Source organism: Engystomops pustulosus, chromosome 11 (genome assembly GCF_040894005.1).
Source record: "Engystomops pustulosus chromosome 11, aEngPut4.maternal, whole genome shotgun sequence".
NCBI lineage: Eukaryota > Metazoa > Chordata > Amphibia > Anura > Leptodactylidae > Engystomops > Engystomops pustulosus.
In genome coordinates this window covers 54,527,504-54,548,559 of record NC_092421.1, presented here as the reverse complement: position 1 = coordinate 54,548,559, position 21,056 = coordinate 54,527,504, and the positions used below count along the sequence as shown (strand labels likewise).

General features: G+C 42.8%; 2 protein-coding genes across 3 annotated transcripts in view; both read left to right on the top strand.

The window, feature by feature from the left end:
* LOC140105564 (arsenite methyltransferase-like) overlaps window positions 1-4,234 on the top strand; it is a 41,496-nt gene extending 37,262 nt beyond the window's left edge. Inside the window, exon 11 of the mRNA XM_072129531.1 lies at window positions 3,414-4,234. Coding sequence (XP_071985632.1) covers window positions 3,414-3,500 — 87 coding nt within the window. The 3' untranslated portion in view covers window positions 3,501-4,234. The remainder of the gene's footprint in view (window positions 1-3,413) is intronic.
* A 14,500-nt stretch (window positions 4,235-18,734) lies between these two features.
* CNNM2 (cyclin and CBS domain divalent metal cation transport mediator 2) overlaps window positions 18,735-21,056 on the top strand; it is an 85,770-nt gene continuing 83,448 nt past the window's right edge. For both annotated transcript variants that reach the window (XM_072130780.1, XM_072130779.1), the window contains exon 1: window positions 18,735-20,200. In XM_072130780.1, the coding sequence (XP_071986881.1) occupies window positions 18,748-20,200 (1,453 nt within the window). In that variant the 5' untranslated portion in view covers window positions 18,735-18,747. The remainder of the gene's footprint in view (window positions 20,201-21,056) is intronic.

The window sequence follows — 21,056 nt, the reverse complement described above, 5'->3', positions numbered from 1 at the left end:
CTCAGTACAAGCCAAAACGCGCGTTGGGTGGCAGTCGTCTCCGGACATTTGAAACACTACAATTTATACCTGGTAAGGACTGGTTTTTATTGCCTCAATTGTCTCCCTATAGGCACCCAGTTGGCACAAGCTTTGCTGTGCTAGTATCACTGTGTAGATGTATGGTATTTATGCTGCCTCATCTTTATGTTACTCGAAACCAGTCCTTCTCAGGCTTTTTACTTTAATAAAGGACTACAAAATTTAAAGAAAAACAAGATCTTCCACTGGACAAGGTAACAAGCATTTATTGAGGGCATCTACCATCAATAAATCTGATGGTAGATGTCCTTTAAAAAGTAAAGGTCTCCCATAAAAATTACCCATAATAAAAAAAAACACAACCAGCCAATATAAAAGATGACAAATAATATAGTTAATATACAATATAATTAGAATATGATACTTCTACTAATAATAATTTTACATAAACTGTACTACATAAAGATAAAACAATACTATTATCAGTGAAGTGCATTAACACAAGATGAGCAAAATTAAATGAAATAAGAAGTAAGTAGCAGCAAGTACTACAGATACTACTACATACACACTCCTGCGGACAGAGGATAACATTTAATCATAGGTCAAGCTCTTAAAATATAATTTTTTCAGCTTTGACAAATTGTGACAATATTGTTGGTTTCTTCCTATCAGCAAGAAAAAATGTCTACACCACTTAATACTCGTACATCAAAAAGAATGACTCAGCTGTTCCTATGCTGTTCGCTGTTGTACTCATTTTCTGCAGTCCACCTTGCTGAGCAGTATATTTTCGAATTTAACAGAAATAACCTCCACTACCGATTCTCCAAATATTAGTTTACAGCTAGAAAAATCAATTCTGAAAATTTACCAGCAATTAACTACACCTTTAGGGCTTTTGGGGTAGAGGACCCAGATGTAGTATTCACACAAGGGTGTAGCAGTTCCCCCTCTGTAAAATGTTCCCTGTAGAAGGAAATGGATCAGGTGCAACCTGGCGTACCACGCTATTAGAGAATGTCAGATGTTATCCCGATTCCTAATCCCTGTAGAGTCTCACATACAGGGCTATGTCAAAAGTTCACTAGTTTACCTACAACCCCCAGCTATTTACTAGTAGAAGTACTAGTTTAAACCAGAGACCGAATCAGGTTTGTTAAACATTTCAGGTAATTGATAAGAAAATCTATTAGTTTTTTGCACCTGTAAAGCAGAAGAATGTCATTTTAAACAATTAGGTGGTAACAATTCTGGCCATGGCACCTCCTGACTTTGGTGGAAGCCTGCATTTTAATTTGCAGCAGGTTAATAAATACTTGTCATTTATAAGGTCACAGGATGACATTGATCAAGGCTTCAGATGGTCATAGTATTAATATGTGAAATTATTATCAAGAGTTTGTCAGATCCGTAGAGATATATTAGCATTAGTCTACATGATTCTTTCCTGTATATAGAGAATTAATACACTTATATGACGTGGCCTCCATTCACGTCTGTAAGACCATCGTCAATGTGATCTCTGGAAACTGTACAAAAAAGTATTGGAGGATTGGAGCCAGTAAGCGTACTGGCACTTTATCATTTTGGTCCCGGTCAGCCTCGTTACTGGGGGTCCCATTAACGATTAGAAACCGTTAGAGACCTCCTGTGGATAGTGATACGTATCTGTGGTGCTAAAACCCCTTAAAATATAATATTAAAAGGCAACCTGTCACCACATTTTCAGAAATACAGCTAGTGACAGGTCCCCATAGAACCTTGTTAACTAATCAACACCCTTCGTTTAGCTAAAAATTGTCACATCCCCATAAAATCAACTTTGTGATCTTACCTGCCCGGCCAGCCCCTACTCCTCCCCATGTCCCATGCCTCTTCTCAGCATATAGCACTTAATGTCATGTGACTAGGGTGATGTCAGCTAAGATCCTTTACCCAGTTACATATGCAACATATTTGTATATGATCACGTGAAATCACAGCATGCCTCCTTGGACTTCTTGTCTTCTTTATCCTCTATGGAGGCTGATGTGATTTCATATGATCAGATACATACATGGGATAGATGTTGCAAATGTAACTGGGTAAAAAGACCTTAGATGACATCACCTTGGTCACATGACACGAAGAGCTGAATGATGTTACAGAGCTCTCAGTCAATGGGGCTCATTTACTTACCTGCTCCTGTCGTGATCCCGCGCCGCATTGTCCGACGTGGATTTGGGTTCTGCCGGGATTCACTAAGGTCCAGTAGGTGTCGCTGCTGCTTCTCGGTGGATATATGTGTATCTTGCGACACATTTCATTTTTTCAATTCCGCAGTTTTTCAGAATCCGTCGGGTTGTCCGAAGGCCACGCCCCCCCATTTCTGTCGTGTGAAAGCCAGTGCGATTGCGCCAAAATCCCGGTGGAATTCGGCACAAAAGGGAAAAATTCGCGAAACCCGATGAAAGTGCAGCCGCGGAGCCCTTAGTAAATGAGCCCCAATGTTCCACAGAGCAGCATGTCCTAGTGATACCTGTCAATCAGGAAGTGGGAGGTAGGGCAATACAGGTAACATTCAATATGCAGGACTTACTTAGTGTTTGATTGGACTTACCTCAGGTTACAAACTGATTTTTTAACATTGCAGCCATGGAAAGGAACCATTTAGGGGTGAGGACAAAGCTTTTCAGCCAAAAAAATGATTTTTTTTTTATTTTGGGTGGGTTCATTTAAATGGTAGGTAGGTTCTCTTTAAGATCAGAGTTGAAAAAGACTAAAATCCTACAGTGTTGATCCAGGGGAACGAAAAAACCCTCTAAAGGCTAGTGCTAATATGCCTATAGTAGGGAACAATTAAAGGGGTTGCCTAGAATTAATTAAAAAAACTCATCATTGCTCTGTACCTCGGCACTGGTTGTCCTTGCCAGTCTTTATTGACTTTGCAGCGATGAGTCCTTTATACCAACCTGACTACTGCGGCCAATCACTGGCTAATCTGGGGTCTTCTGACATATTTTACTCCCACTGAGGCCACTGGTTGGCTACAGTGTCCATGTTATCATTATAACAGGTGGAGGACCATGTTTGATTTTACAAAAGCACACTAAATTCCAAGATTCCGGGAGATTATTCTTCACTTATTCACTTCACTATAACTTAGGTCTTGCTACAAACTCCAGGGTTCTAATGAAAACTCCTTTACAAACTCCCTCTCCAGATTGTTAATGAATGCCTGAGACCAGGATTGACTGCCCCTGCGTAATCTATAGCTATGTAACTGCTTATATACCTCACCCACAATATTGTTTTTTGGTTCATTTATTTGTTTTATTATTCGGTTATCATTATAAATTATTCTTAGAAAATTATTGTGGCAAATATTGATGTTCTTTTTTTACTTGTAGGATATTATCAGTGATCCATTCCAGTTTGCAGATGGCAATAATGAGACTATTTCTTGCAAATCATCGAAAACAAAGGCATGTCCCTAAGAAATCATGGAGAGCAAGTACAACGGGAACATAAAATACTACGAAAAAGCAGCTAAATAAAACTATGAAGAAGAAAATTACCTTTGAGAACCGATCGACAAATAATAAGCAACCAAACTTTACATCTTGTGCATCCACCTTCAATTTTAAAATACAATTATTCATTGACTCTATCTGTGACCCATACATTTATTACCATGTATTAGCAAACACTTATTTGGGAACGGTTCTCATTTTGCGAGTTTAATTTATGCTGGGTACTGGTAGACATCTTATCAGGTGGTGTTGGACTTGAATCCTAAAGCCCATCAGATAAAATTATTCTGGGGAGCCCATAAACCCCTGGTAAATAGACCTCATTAGTCTCCAAATGAGTATATCTTTTCCTTTATTTTAGGGTCCAGTAATGGGTTCAAGCTAGGACACACCGGAGAATCTTTTGGTGCTCTGGTGGGCCAGTCCCACACTGATATCGGACATACTAAAATTTAAATTCATGGATAATACTGACATTATGATAAGAATGTAACTTAAATATATTAAAGAGGAATTATGCTTGTAGGAGTTGCACTTGGTAATGGCTTGACTTTGTTGATCGTTTCTATATAGGATCAGATATTGGCATATTTTCTGGAGCACACGATATAATAAATGATACCATTTTTTTAAAATTTGGATGCAGATGAAAAACATTAAAAAAACTGACATTCATAACATTAGCAGCGAGAGGGATAGTCCAAAGCAGGAGCCCACTGGAGGCCTTCAGTGGTCTTCTTCTTTATACTTCCCTCCCACAGCTAAAGTTTATATGTGATGATGGAATAAAAACTGTGGCAAGTGCCAGCTTTTTCTTCTTTTCTTCTCTTCTATATGAATGTTATGCCGACTCCATAGACTCCTGAGCTAGAGCAGCCCCATGTATCTAAGGATCCATACCCCACACCTCGTCTCCCAATGAATTACCTTATGGGGAACTTCGGATTTATGCCAATGAACAGTGCCCCTCATACCTGTTTTTTTTTTATTTAAAAAACTGAATCAGTAAATTAGCATCAGCAAATTACATTATCATACATACAGCCCCTCTCACCTCCTATAGATTCATTAGATACAGCCCCCCTCACCCATGGATTCCTTATGTACCACCTTAAGTGGGTTCCCCTAGCAGCACTGGACCCGGGCACTCATATCTAATTCTGATCACCTTTTTTAAGGACGCATTTGGCATTTTGATCTGTTTATATAATGTTCACATTGAATTTACAGAATATTTACATTGAATTTATGTAAACACAAAGTAGGAAGGTGGTTGCTGCCTTTTAATTGCATTTCAAATTTGTGTGAATATGGCCTCAGGGTTAAAACACAGCTCTGTTACTCCCAAAGAATTTGATGGTCAAATTTTAAGGACCCAAATCCTGTACCAGGATAGTAGTTTAAGCGTCATAGTTATAACAATTGATTCAAGAGTTTCTGGACAACAGCGTCGTACTGAAATCATGATTACAGTTCAGCACTAGTGTAATGCATGGAAGCAGGGATTCCTTGTATCATAAATCACTATGATGCTTGGAGTCCCATCCCCACCTTAGTGTTCAGTCCTTTAAATCTGCCCAAATGTCCAGGATTTACACACTGCACTGGGATTGTGTTGCAGCTGCGCTGGCTTACATGCAACAGAAAATCAGGGGCAGGCCATTGGACAATCCGACGGATTCAGACTGAGCGCAGGATTTAACTTTCAAATTGTGTCGCAAGACCAAGCACTTACATGCACCAGGAAGAAGAAGGTGAACTCTGTCGGACCTGGTCAGGGATGCAAAACATGCTTCATGATGTCTAACAATCACTTACAAAAAGTCATTATATAATATATGTAATAAAATTATGCCATAAACCCTCTGAATTATATTTTTACAAATATATTTGATATTTACTGTAGCCACTGTACGAAAAACTACAGAAGATAATTCTATAAATGTATTTCATTCTTGCTGTGATTTTTTTCCTTTCTTCAGCAGACTGCAGTCATTTATTTTCTCATCAGGCCAGTTTGGAATGATATTTATACGCTGATACACAAAGACACCCTGCAAGGCCGTATACTAAGAATAGTCTATTAATATTACATTAATACATCTGCTGAAAAGGAAGGCAAAATGTCAAATAGCAACTGTGAATCTAAGCACAGCGGGTGCAGGTGCAGCCTCTAATTATTACCTTACTGTATCTCCAGTTTTAATGAGTTCACTTAAGCAAAGCTCTCTTTCCTGTCCCGCTGTTTGCTCCAACGCTCTTTCTTTATGTGACCATAATGTAAGATGGTTAAATGTCATCTTCTCAAACTTGATACTGTTCCGTTTCATTTTATTTGTTAGTTAAATGAAAACTTTCCATTGAGTAACACATATTTAATGTGTTTAAAATAATCCCCTTCTAGCTGTGAGTAAAAAGATGTTGTCCAATAAACCCAAATCCTATTTTTGGACTTTCATTGGACTATCCACAGGATACTAGATAAATGTCTGATTGTGAAGTTTGACGGCCAGGACCACCTGCAATTGGCAGAACAAGGCATAGGAAGTCTGTGGAAGTCCCAAAGCTTTCTATGGGGAACAAGATGAAAACCTATTCTGAGCTCCAATGACTTGAAGGAGTATGGAAGTCGGCATTGCATGGCAGTAAGTGAGACTTGTTGATTCTGATATGTTCTGATATGGAATAAATGTCTGGAATAATGGAAAACCCCTTTAATAAAATAAAACCAAGAGGTCTTATAGGGGTATTGCCATCTTATAAAGACTATTACTAGAATTTACTATCACCTTATGATCATGGGGAGCCAACCTTTGAACACTCACCGATCTTCAGAGGAAAGGAACCACAGCTCTGTTGTAGTATATGGTCTCTTCATGGTCCTTCCATACGAAGTGGTCCTGCATGCAAGAGCTTACAATCCATAGGGAAAGTATCAAGCAACTTTGTTTCTCCTGCTGCATTACATGATGTCTGCAGTTTACACTGCATTTTTATAATGGCTGGTCCCCTTTAAAAATAAAAAATATGATCAGTTTTTAAAGGACAGGATGAAGGATTGTAAACCAAGCACAGTGACATACTGTGTTGTGCCCCCTCTGACAGGATCTGCTCTTCTTTATGCTTTCTATACCCTTGTTTTTAAGAAAAAAAGGCGTTAAAATTATGCAAATGAGTCTATGTCTAAGGGGCTCCAGTAACATCTATGAAGCCTGGAGCCCCTAGGTTCATTTGCATAATTTTAAATGTTTTTTTTTTAACAAGGGCATAAGAAGCTAAAAGAAAAGCAGATCCAGCCAAATATGGCACCAGGATGTCAATGTGCTTTGTTTACAATCCTTAAACCTTGTGGTAGATGTCCTTTAATTGTTTCTAATTTGTTTGACTATGGTTTTAAGTGAAGCTATAATAAAGCTAAAGAGTTCTTTAATCCAGCTAACCTCTTGCAACCCAGCAAAAGCTGGATTTTATACTGGTGAGGGGGAAAAAATAGTATCTCCAGTTTGGATGGTATGAGCTATTTTGCATGCTTTTCTCATGGTGCATTTCATGAAAAATAAATCTGCTTAGATGTATAGCACTTTATCAACAAGGAAAGGTCGCCCCATCCCCTAACCACTGTATTTGTGTAACTTCATCCATCCCTTTAGTAATCCCTACATGGAAAAACATGGATACTCTGTGATGCTTTATTATGTAACTTCTAAGTTTTCCTCCCCAACAGTCCATAAATAGATCAGTTTTTAGTCTTGCATTTTTAGTATAAGAGTTTACACACAGGACACTTTACTGGAGAGGGGTTGAGTTACATGTGATCTCTGTTACAATATCCTTTTACAACTGCCTTGCAACCGGAACTATAAAATAAGAAGGGCTAAATATGTCACTGTAATCGTTTACTCACCTCTCTGACCCACATTTACAATCACACTCCGCTAGCACACAAGCATAAACAGCTATGTGTATAGGGTTAAATGAAAGGTTATGGTTAGAAGTTATAATGGTTTGTTGTTTTTGGTTATATACCTAATAAGCCCCAAAGCAAGTAGCAAAGGGGCGGAGGACTGTGGGGGGAGGTCTTTGGGGGCCTTTGGGAGGCTCTTGGCGATTGGCACGTTGCCCCCTCCCTAAGTGAGGTCACCAGGGAGCAGTTTTGGGCTGGTGAGGACCCGCCTGGAATCTTTATAAGGTTCAGGAGCACATGGGGGGAGGGGGGGCATCTTTCCTGCTGCCCTCAGGACCTCTGAGACCCCACCCCGGTGCTCTACACCTACCCTTTGTCATGGCTTCTTTGGAGGATCAGATGCTTCAGCGTGTGGCCCTGGAGGGGTCAGCCTGGCTGGACACCCTCCTGCATCGCCGTGCTGTTGGGTCAACGGCTTGAAGATGCGCTAGTGAGCGCGAAATGGCCCATCACCGTCTGGCTCCAGTGTTTCCCCTGTATTGCACCGTCCTCTGAATAAAAGAAGTAGTTTCACATGCTCGGTGAGTGCTGCATTCTTCTTTCACGTATGCTTACTTTGGACTGTTTTGTTCGGGCTGAGCAACACAGCTGTCGGAACCTCACAGAGACAGTACAGTGCCTCAAAGATCCCATTTCCTAAAAAGGACACTTGTGCGGGTCTGCAGTAAGTTGAGCAGTGCAGAGACTCTATGCCTCTCTTTGGATTTGTACACTTTGTAGTTTACAAACAGTAGTATGGTAAGGCATTTTGTATTATGGGAGTGTAGGGAATTTTATAGGATTTTAATAGGAGACAGACCATAGGGAGATTGATGATAGAAGATAAATATGAAAGATTATATAGATTTATAGATAGCTTATGACTTATAAATCAACAATGATAGGTTTTGGTCTGCACTTATATGCTATTGTGGGGTGCACTTACCCCCCCCCCCCCCCACACACACACACACATTCCCCTTCCCTTCTTTCCTTGCTCCTCTCCCCTAACTTTTCTGTATTTTGAGGATTTTTTTCAGTGTTTTTCTAGAGCCAGATGCCTACTTGAAAATACTTACTCCTTTTTCATAATTCAACATGGTGCTGAGTCCTAAACACCTGCCCGTCTTGTGGACTTCCTGCTCCCTCGTTGTTTGTTATGTTGTCTCAATAAAGTAATTGAACCATAGATTTATAGATAGATGATAGATTTCTAGATACATAAATGTAAAGTAGATTATAGCTAGATAGATGATTGAAGATAGGTAGAGTATGAGAGATAGATAGATATAGTAGAAGAGAGATTGATTGATAGATAGATACATAATAGATAGATAGATATATACACTCACTGGCCACTTTATTAGGTACACCATGCTAACAACGGGTTGGACCCCCTTTTGCCTACAGAACTACCTCAATTCTTCGTGGCATAGATTCAACAAGGTGCTGGAAGCATTCCTCAGAGATTTTGGTCCATATTGACATGATGGCATCACACAGTTGCCGCAGATTTGTCGGCTGCACATCCATGATGCGAATCTCCCGTTCCACCACATCCCAAAGATGCTCTATTGGATTGAGATCTGGTGACTGTGGAGGCCATTTGAGTGCAGTGACCTCATTGTCATGTTCAAGAAACCAGTCTGAGATGATTCCAGCTTTATGACATGGCGCATTATCCTGCTAAAAGTAGCCATCAGATGTTGGTCATAAAGGGATGGACATGGTCAGCAACAATACTCAGGTAGGCTGTGGCGTGGCAACGATGCTCAATTGGTACCAAGGGGCCCAAAGAGTGCCAAGAAAATATTCCCCACACCATGACACCACCACCACCAGCCTGAACCGTTGATACAAGGCAGGATGGATCCATGCTTTCATGTTGTTGACGCCAAATTCTGACCCTACCATCCGAATGTTGCAGCAGAAATCGAGACTCATCAGACCAGGCAACGTTTTTCCAATCTTCTACTGTCCAATTTTGATGAGCTTGTGCAAATTGTAGCCTCAGTTTCCTGTTCTTAGCTGAAAGGAGTGGCACCCGGTGTGGTCTTCTGCTGCTGTAGCCCATCTGCCTCAAAGTTCGACGTACTGTGCGTTCAGAGATGCTCTTCTGCCTACCTTGGTTGTAACGGGTGGCGATTTGAGTCACTGTTGCCTTTCTATCAGCTCGAACCAGTCTGCCCATTCTCCTCTGACCTCTGGCATCAACAGGGCATTTCCGCCCACAGAACTGCCGCTCACTGGATGCTTTTTCTTTTTCGGACCATTCTCTGTAAACCCTAGAGATGGTTGTGCGTGAAAATCCCAGTAGATCAGCAGGTTCTGAAATACTCAGACCAGCCCTTCTGGCACCAACAACCATGCCACGTTCAAAGGCACTCAAATCACCTTTCTTCCCCATACTGATGTTTGGTTTGAACTGCAGGAGATTTTCTTGACCATGTCTACATGCCTAAATGCACTGAGTTGTCGCCATGTGATTGGCTGATTAGAAATTGAGTGTTAACAAGCAGTTGGACAGGTTTACCTAATACAGTGGCCGGTGAGTGTAGATAGTAGATCTAGATAATAGAATAGATAGGAGATATTTAGGTAGGTAGAAGATTCATAGATAAATAAATAGGCAAAAAGCTAGATAGATAAATGATTAGATAGACAAATATATAAATAGGAAAAAGACAAATGATGGGATATAGATAACTAGACAGATGATAATATAAAAACAGGAGATAGAAGATAAGCATCATTACCCGGGCACTCAACCATGGGTTATTAAAAGAGAAATACATCCTCTGCCCACAAGGATCCACATACAGGGGGCCCCTATAGGATAAGCGGCCCTGGCAAATGCCCAGTTTGCCGCCCCCTAACGCTGACCCTGTTCGGCTAGGTGTGCACAGGGCCAAAGCCAAGGTCGAGGCAGGTGGACAGTGGAAAGGGCCTGGAAGAAGGCGGGATTCCTTGACTGCATAGTCTAGCTACCCCACTTAATTTACTTCATCTTGGGCTACAATTCTTTTAAGACTTAAGCTAGAAGTCTTTTTGAAAAACATGTTCTTAGGACATCCAACCTGCTGGACAAGGTAGTGTTTGTGGATTTGGAGTGGTACACGTTGGTGACAAGTTTTTAAGCAAAGCCTTTACCAGTTACATAATTGATATTGTTGTATTGTTGACCCATGTCCCAGCATTGCAGGACATAAATAAATGTTTATGGCGTACATAACTGATAAATGGATCCTGGTGTCTTCAACCTGTTCCCGGTTATTCATCTCTGGTACATTCCAGATTGAGTTTAGATAACAGTTTGGCTCAGATACTCGAGTCTTATTCCTTTCAGCTTATTATCTATTTAATGTTTAACAAAATCTGGTACTGTAATTAGACCTGGGGTACTTACTGTTAGAGAGTTTCCTGTATTTCTCATAGTTCCTTACTTCTAAGTGATAAAGTTTACTACAATATTTTATATCAGTATCATGGATATTGGTGAAGAGCAGATGAAGGCTGCCATGGGCCTTGGGCTGTGTAAAAAATGTGGGCCCCACAAGTCTAATTTTCTGGGTTTGACATAAAGTTCTCATGCTTATGAGCGTGTGTGTGCGTGTGGGCCGGATGCTGTTTGCGGCCCATTTGACATCAGTGGGTGAGTGTTGCTTACACCGCTGATTTCCATTAAAAGTGCCTGGTGTGCACCGTGACTCACTGCACCGTGACCAATAGAAGTCAATGGTGACCACGAGCTAGCCACAATGACTTGTCTGAGTCAAAGGTCCTGAAAGGGCTCTTATATACATATGTATCAAGAGCAGACACACATGGAAGAGGATTTCCGGAGGATTTCAGGAAGAGGATTTCAGGGGTGGAGCTCTTTATTCTTCTTATTATTATTGTTATGGAAGAGGATTTCAGGGGTGGAGCTCTTTATTCAGTGGTATAACTATAAGAGGCAGGGCCCCATAGCAGGCTTCTGCATGGGGCCCCCTTCCCATTTAAAAAATGTACATATTTGTATACAATCACACATTTATTCATTTATGCACGCGCACAGCATATACACACACATACAGTGCCATATATAAACATACAATATATATATATACTCACATACAGTGGGGCTTGTTTACAAATTAAAAAAAAACCCAATGAAGTATCACACATTTTCCCAACTGAAACACAGTCCATAATCTAAATGCTTATTAATCGTATGGTGCATAAAAGCAAGAGCAAAACTAAGTTTTTTTTTTTAAAGAAACCTGTGTCCTAAGTGGGTGAATGCAAAGATATTTAAAGTTTCTAATTCTTTTTTGTAATATGTAATTTTTTAAAACCTTTTTTTTCTTTAGTCATCCTAATGACAAGAGATAATAATTCATTTATAAACTTATCTTAAAACTGCTCTGTTTGCAACACTCATAGAACTCAAGAACTATACAAGGCCACTTCCTCTACCTCCTTTTTTAGATGATTTCAGGTAGGACCCTCATCCACAGGAAATGTATGATATGTATATTTATATAAACATCATAAGGAAGAACTACACATGTAGTGAAAGATTGGGCACATGAAAAAGGCAAAACTGAGCAAAAATACAAAATGGCCATGTGCTATGCCAAAATAACAATCTTTATTAAATATAAACAACAATTTATGTATATACACCAGACAAAAAAACCAATAAAAACAGTTAAAAAGGAAAAAAGAATCCTATATCTGAAACCCAAGGGAGGTTTCGGCCCATGATAAGGCCCCTAGAAAAGAACACCTCCCTACCCAGCCCCACACCCTGAACTTGTCCAGCAAAAGATGAAAACAATATAACTGAAATGAATACCATCAATCATACAGCCCTGCAGCGAATGATAGTGCAATGTATATAACCATCATAGTTACCAAGCAGGCCGGACAGATAGGGGAGGGGCTGGGAGAGCCCCACGCGTATCGCCACACACGGTGGCTTCCTCAGGGGTAACTGGTGTAGATAGATGTGCCTGTAAATATACCTGAGTTGATGTAATCTGGAATATCAGGTGTGGAGCGCCTTGATGGTGTAATCGCGCTCGCGCTGTATATTTATATATACTGTTTGCTATGGGTAAAATCCTTTAGATGCCATCAAGGGTATTTGGTTTCATTATTACATGAGTTGTTTATCGGTTTAATCTTACAGATCATCACTTGGCCTCACATTGAGGATGACCTAGCAGTGTTTAACCTCACTCTTGTTCTAATTGAAAAGTAGTCAAAGCCTTATTGCAGGGAGGTAACCCTGAATGTGCCACTGGCCAGCTATAAAATTCTCGAGTACAAGCAAAGGTCGTAAGAGCGTAAGGCAGAGAACATTCCATCAACTGTTTGGTGCTCATGCACTTAAAACTTGGGCTATGCTTAGAAGGAACCTATCATGAGATATTGACCTCATAAACCACTACCAGTATATTGCTAACATCTAAATGGCTTCCAGATCATGTTCCTTTCGTGACCCAGTGTTTTTTTGTTAACACTAACTGTCATTCTAATATCAACCCCTGCAAATGAACTCAATAGCTGCCTGAAAGCATTGTACCTTTGGAGATAAGCGAACAAAATGTTGCAAAACACAAACATGAGTGTCCACATGACAGCCAATGCTTGTGCAGGACTGTTATAAAGCCAGCTGCCGGCTATTGGACATGGCAAGGCGCCAGTAAACTCAACCACTGGACAGATTATGTTTCCAAGCAACTCTTGCTATATTGTTACATCCATTCAGGAGCGAAAAGCAAAGGATTTTCGAAACATTCAATTGAACTTCAGAAAGTCTTGATGGTTGTGTGAAAGGGATATTTGGGCTCCTAAAAATGATAGCGTCCACAAGATCAGTCTTTAAGTTCTAAGCCTCCATCCAGGAGTGTGCAGGACCTACAAGTCAGTGGATACAGTAACAGACTCTTCTATACTCCTGAGTTTTTCTCTGCAGGAGAAGATGATGCAATCACTGTTCCCCCCACGCCAGACACAATAATTAATTGCTGCACCATCCCCCAGCTGCTGTGTATGAGTGATCCAGCTCAAGTTGATTAGTCATGTTTGACTAACCTCCATTCGTAATAACAAGATCAGTGTTGATCAAGGAAGCCATGCTGATTCAAGCTTTCCCAAGGTCCTGAATGTTCAATCAGCTCAGGGATTGAACAAGATATTATCCTGCATCAGTGTAGCTACAGCATTCTCAAGGTATGTTTGCTTCATAATGCATCTAATCAAATATTAGGTTCCTTTAAGCTGACAACATACTGGTAGTGATGCAATCCAAATTTGCCTCAATACAACTACACTGTCATGGGTGATCCATGCGGGTTCACCCGTGCCTTGCTGTGTCCCCGTTCCCCTGTCGGACTTACCTATCCTGGTTCCTGGTTGTTCTGCGGGTCCCGGCGTGCAGGGCGTACGCCTCCTGCCATCCAGGCCACGCGGTCCCACTGCGCATCTGACTTCTATGAACTTAAAGGGCCAGTGTCCTTCCCATTGGCACTGGTCACTTCTGGGTTTCCTATATAACACGGCGGCTCCCTTCACTCCCTGCCGGATCTTCAAGTCTTCCCACTGAAGTGATAGCCTCCCGTATGTTCCCAAGGTCCCGTTTCCTGTTAGTTTCCAGACGCCTCCTGTGGCCGTGTCCGGTGGTCCGTGTCCTGTGGTCCGTATCCTGTGGTCTGTGTCCGGTGGTCCGTGTCTCGTGGTCCGTATCCTGTGGTCCATCTCCTCTGGTCCATATCCTGTGGTCTGTTCCCATAAGACTATGCTCCTGCTGTGCCGTCCAGGGTTCCGGCCCAGTGGTGACCTCCTGCATTCCTGTGCTTTTGCAGTGCCTTCCAGGGTTCCAGCCCAGCGGTGTCTTCACTCCTTACCAGCGTTACCAGTGCTCCTCTGCGTTCCTGCTGTCATCTTAGGTTGTGACTGTTTCCTGCATTGGTTACCTTAGCTGCCACCGTGAGTCTCATACCAACCCCTGCGGTGGCCCAGAGGGTCCACAGACTCTTCCCATAGAGACTTTCCCTACACTTGTCCCCACAAGTGTAACATACACTGGGATAAACTACAGTAAGTGCCATATATCCAACTATGTCACAGGTTTAATTTTAAATATATATGGCTGTATGTAAAAGCTTTGAATTGGAAAGCATGGGACCAGGGGCATACATTAAGGGGCTGATATATCCAATATCAGAAGTCCAGTCCAGTTCTATAGACAAAACATACTGTAATAGTTGGTGGTTTGGTATAGAGTTTGCATTGGGGCAGCTTCAAGTTACTCCTTTGAATGGAAATCGGATTATACACTGAATAGCAATGTTGTTAGCATTATTATTATTACCTGAATACTTTTGGAGCCATAACATTGTAAAGTGATATTTTGGTCCTATTTTGTATGCAAATTATTATTTATCAGGACTTCTGCACTGAACACTGGCGTAGAATAATCACAAGCATTTATGATTATTTTCATCTTCACACCAGGTCCACACCAGGCAGCATGTCCGGCTGGGGAGTGGTCCAGCGTGGGGCACTTGTGTCCCTGCACTGGTGCACTCGCTACAGCTGATTTTTCACGCGTGAAGTCACTGGTTGTGCCTGCAGTCACTAGGCCAAAGCCTCCTGATGTATCCGACTGCACTCCATAGCGCTTCATTTTTGCCCACAGTGAATTGAAATTCATCAGTGAACAGAATAAAAGCCCACTAGTCCCTTGTCCAGCGTAGATGCTTCCTGGCCCAACATGACAATGAATGACGAATCAGCACTTCTAACACAGGCCACTTTCATCTAAATGGTTTTGAGTGGTCTTATGTGCATCTCACTTCCCTTAAATGTGCTATGAGTTGCATGGAATTCAGCTAGTGGGACACTGCTCACAATGAAGCAGACACTAGTGTGAGATATTTCCAAAAGGCATCTCCTATTACACCTTTCTGCGACTCTTCCACTCTCTCTGTGTCGCAGTTGCAAATTGCAGATGACACTCTGTGACACTCTAAGCTCAGTGGCCACTTCCGTCTGTAAACATGCAGCTTGAAGCCGTGTAATGGCAAGGTACTTCTGATCAATTGTTATGTGTCACCTTAGTGTTATGATGTCAAAATGTGAACAGCATGATGAGGAGGATTGTTTGAATTCTAATTTTATTAAATTAGAAATTTAGTGGGTTATTCATGGATCAAAGACCTGCGGTGCATTTTGCCATTTAGCTCTTGTTGGAGAATAGCACGTTGTGCGAATGGTAGATCACGTTCCCCTATAAAGGTTAGAGTACGTTTTAGGTTCATCCTGAAATTTCACCCACAAGCCAAGTATCCCTATTTGGCTAGTGTATATACAGTTTTAGAACTGTATCCTACTGATGGAAGGATCAGGGTCCTTAAAGGGGTTGGCCACTTTTATGAAATAATTGCTATTATTTGTGTAATGAAAAGTTATACAATTTTTCAATAGACTTTCTGAATCAATTCCTTGTGGTTTTCTAGATCTCTGCTTGCTGTACTTCTCTATTTACTTCCAGTGGATAGAATCTATCCATGGTGATGTGATGGACATGCAGATGCACAAGCTGTTAGTATCACTGCGAGTAATATGAGTTGTGTGATAATAACGGCTCAAGCACCTGCATGTCTATCACATGACCATGGACAGATTCTATTCACTGGAAGTAACATAGAACAGAGATGTAGAAAACGGTAAGGAATTGATAACTTTTCATTACACGAATGATATCAATTATTTACCAAAAGCGGACAACCCTTGATGTAACATAACTGATGGAAGCTTTCATTGGTGCAGGAGGCCGGGTAGTGGTGAGTACAGCTGAGAAGTTCTCGCTGTTCCCAGGTCCTCCCTGCTGGTCCAGTCTGTATTCTGACTCCTGACACTGGTTGTGTGTGTCAAGGTCAGAACCCAGAGCAGATGCAGGAGTGATAAGTATTCGTCAGCTGTACTGTACTGCTCCCGGGTGCTCTGGGTCCTGATGCCGCCACATACAGCACGGGACAAGGAGCAGAACGGCACAATGACAAGAGAAGAACCCGCAGGAAGAAGAAGAACCAGGAAAGGATTTATTTATTTTTTGTCTGCTCTAGTAGTATTATTAGTTTTATGCTGTGGAGGTTTCTAGTATTATTGTCTGCTTTGGGGGTCTCCAATATTATTTTATGCTCTGGGGGTCTCTATTATTATTGTCTTCAAAGGTGTATTCATTATTATTGTGTGCTCTGGGGTCTCCAATATTTGTCTGCACTGGGGGCTTTATGCCTGGGGGGTTCCAGTATATGTGGTCTCCAGTACTATAGTCTTCTCTAGGGGAGTTCAGTGTCAATATTTGTCTGCTCTCGGAGTCTCCAGTATTATTATCTGCTTAGGGGGTCTCCAGTATTATTATCTGCTTAGGGGGTCTCCAGTATTATTATCTGCTTAGGGGGTCTCCAGTAGTATTCTCTTCTCTGGGGTTTATCCGGCTGGACAAAATCCCGCGCTTTAACAACGCAGTGCAGGAACCTGCGCATGCACAGTGAGTGGACGGAGTGGATTTCAATGCCTACTGTGCATGACAGACCCGAGAAGAGGAGTGCGGAGTTGCGGGAATTCGGGGAAGGATTATCGGCGTATGATAAGTCTCCCCCATATACTCAACTTTCCCCGTTCCTTGCAGCAGATCCTCTCTTCTCTCCTTCTGATGTATGTAGCAGTGAATCCGGCAGGCGGATGACATCATGACATTGGGCCGGAGAGCTCTGCTTCTGCTGTATGTAGCAGAGATGTCTGGCCCTGGCCACTATCATTGTAATCAGTTCTGTGAGTGTCCGGAGGATGCTGACAGAGCTGATGTCCTGCCACAAACAAATCCTGGTAGGGTTTCCCATACCAAATCTTGAATCACTGAACTGAATGGACATTCTCTTTTCCCTCTACCTACCAGCAGTGTAGAGGTGTCTACATGGAGCAGCCACTAATTTCCTCTGCTTTCTCCCATCTCCTCCATCTGCAGCAGTGATATGGTGCCCTCTGCTGGGAGTAATCTGTAAAACTAGAAATGTCTCCTTTTACCATCACAGCTTTATTACAGGAAATTGTTTACTATTAATTTACTTTTCCTCCCTGAGGAAGCCAGACACACTGGCAAGTGTGTGCATGGTGTACATTATCCCTGTACTGTGACATCACTGTGTGTATAATCCCTGTACTGTGACATCACTGTGTGTATTATCCCTGTACTGTGGCATCACTGTGTGTATTATCCCCTGTATTGTGACATCACTGTGTACATTATCCCTGTACTGTGACATCACTGTGTGTATTATCTCTGTACTGTGCCATCACTGTGTGTATTATCCCTGTACTGTGACATCACTGTGTGTATTATCCCTGTACTGTGACATCACTGTGTGTATTATCTCTGTACTGTGCCATCACTGTGTGTATTATCCCTGTACTGTGACATCACTGTGTGTATTATCCCAGTACTGTGACATGACTCTGTGTATTATCCCAGTACTGTGACATCACTCAGTGTATTATCCCTGTACTCTGACATCACTGTGTGTATTATCCCAGTACTGTGTCATGACTCTGTGTATTATCCCAGTACTGTGACATCACTCAGTGTATTATCCCTGTACTGTGACATCACTGTGTGTTACCCCTGTACTGTGACATCACTGGGTGCATTATCCCTGTACTGTGACATTACTATGTGTTTTATCCCTGTACTGTAGTGTGTTATTGTAAGAATGTTTTTCACATCAGCTATTGTGATGTTTGGGCTGATCTTTGAATGTATATATCTATATGTAGGGCGTGTGTGTATTGACTCAACGTCGACCACGCCAGTGTCTTCCCCACTAAAGTTTGTAAATGAATGATAAGACGAGCAGCGAACTGATGCGGTACCGCAAAATAACTGTCTCACTAAAGCACGCCGTACACGCCCCCATGATATAACCACGCCCCCAGTGTCCAATGCGCTCTAGTAAAAACCTCCCCGCCCCCTTACCTGTCAGTACTCTCCGCCTCTCACATGTAAAGTAGCTGCTCGATTGGCCGGCGTGCACGCCGCTCAGAATAGACTAGTTCACTTCGGGACGCACTTGCTGCCTTCTGTCAGAACCCGGGCGGGTGTCGGACTGGGCAGGGGGGTACGCTGCCGCTCCGGGAATGAAGTCAATAGTAGAGTGGATGTAAGCCCCTGTTCCCCGCTGTCTCTCCCCCCTCCTCCTCCCTCCCGGACCAAAGATGGCGGGCGGCTCCATCACACTGCCCACTGTCAACATGGCGGCGCGCAGTCACGGCCGGGTCCTATGTCTGGTGATGATGATGTTGCTGGCGCTGAGCAGTTGCCTGGCCGCGGAAGAGGAGGACGCAGAGACTGTGATTATCGGGCTGCGGCTGGAGGACACCAACGATGTCATGTTCATGGACAACGGGGCGCTGCGGGTGAGCGAGAGGACGCGGGTCAAGCTGCGGGTGTACGGGCTGGACATCAACAACGAGACGTGGTCCAAGATCGCGTTCACCGAGCACCCGCCGCCCTGGGTGCCCGGGCCGGAGCCGGCGCTGGAGGACTTCCACCCCTGCGGGATCCGCACGTCTGACATCCTCATCCAGCCGCACATCGAGCTGAGCCGCAGCAGCTCCGGCATCGTGGAGATCGAGATCAAACCCCTGCGGAAGACTGAGAAGAGCAAGGCTTATTACCTGTGCACGTCCGTGTCCAGCCCCCCTCCCAGCCCCGGAGCCCACCAGCCCTGGACCGAGACCACCTGGGTCTACCATGCCGGCGATGACACCAGGGTCATTGTGGTGGAGGAGAAGAAGTTTCTCTTGCCCTTTTGGCTTCAGGTCATCTTCATCGCCATGTTATTGTGCCTATCCGGCATGTTCAGTGGCCTCAACCTGGGGCTCATGGCCCTGGACCCCATGGAGTTAAGGATCGTCCAAAACTGTGGAACGGACCGTGAGAAGAACTACGCCAAAAGGATAGAGCCGGTGCGCCGCCAGGGCAACTACCTACTCTGCTCTCTACTTCTGGGCAACGTCCTGGTCAACACCACCCTGACCATCCTGTTGGATGACATTGCCGGTTCCGGTCTGGTGGCCGTAGTGGTCTCCACCATTGGCATAGTCATCTTCGGTGAGATAGTCCCCCAAGCCATCTGTTCTAGGCATGGCTTGGCCGTAGGAGCCAACACCATCTTCTTAACCAAGTTCTTCATGATGATGACCTTCCCGGCATCCTATCCAGTCAGCAAATTATTGGACTGTGTCCTAGGACAGGAGATAGGGACGGTCTATAATAGGGAGAAATTGCTGGAGATGTTGAGGGTGACTGACCCGTATAACGACCTGGTCAAAGAGGAGCTCAATATTATACAAGGGGCATTAGAGCTCAGGACCAAAACGGTGGAAGACGTAATGACCCCATTGAGAGATTGCTTTATGATGGCTGGAGATGCTATCCTGGACTTTAACACCATGTCCGAGATCATGGAAAGCGGATATACCCGTATCCCAGTCTTTGAAGGGGAACGGTCAAACATTGTGGACCTCCTCTTTGTCAAAGACTTGGCTTTTGTAGACCCTGATGACAGCACACCCTTAAAGACTATCACCAAGTTCTACAATCACCCTCTACACTTTGTCTTCAATGACACCAAGCTCGATGCCATGCTGGAAGAATTCAAAAAAGGTGGGAACTCCTGGTGTGGTGGGTGTGATAAGGCGATGTTAGATGATGCTTATATGTTTGTTGATCTGTTTAGGTCTCCATTACTTGTGTAGTAAACTTCTTCTACACGGTATTCAATTGCTAGCTCCTAAAGGAAACTCAGTAGAGGTCAAGGTGGACCTTTCTGACCAAGTAGTATGCCCGCCTGGTTGGGAAGAACATGCTGGCACGTTAGCTGTAAATGTAGACCTAACTTTTTAAAGGAAATTGCATGTAGTGAGCTTTCTAGGTTTTATGATGACTCCTAGAAAGAAGCCTTTAGGGCTATGCACTGTCTGGTATGTTGTGCCTACTGGTTCGATGAGTCTTGATGGCCTAAAAAAGACTTTAGGTGCATCTTAGATTTTAAAAAAAAGTAACTCAGTATTTATTTGTATACAAGTGCCTCATGTGTAGTGTGAATAGACTCCCATTGATTTATCTGGAACGTTGACTTGAGGTTCCTGTAGTGGAAGCGCTGTCCAGCAGCAATCTACTGTCCCTTCCCAGCTTTACTGTACTTTTTGCTACACGTGTCACATAATTGTATCTGTAAGTAGCACATTGCAAAGTAAAGCTTTTCCAAAGGACCACCCCTTTGAGAAGACCACCCCTTTAAGGAGACCACCCTATCCTGAGACTGATTACCAGTTCCAGCTATAATTGTGCATGTTAGCAATCATTTTGTGTTATCAGCATATTGACATATAACGTGTGTGTATATTGATTTTTCATAGTTAATGGCTTCCTTTAGTAGATTCCATTTATTTACATAACTGTTAAAGCTTTTCACTTCTAGTAGATGATAAGTTCTTCATAGTTACAGCTGGCCCTGGGT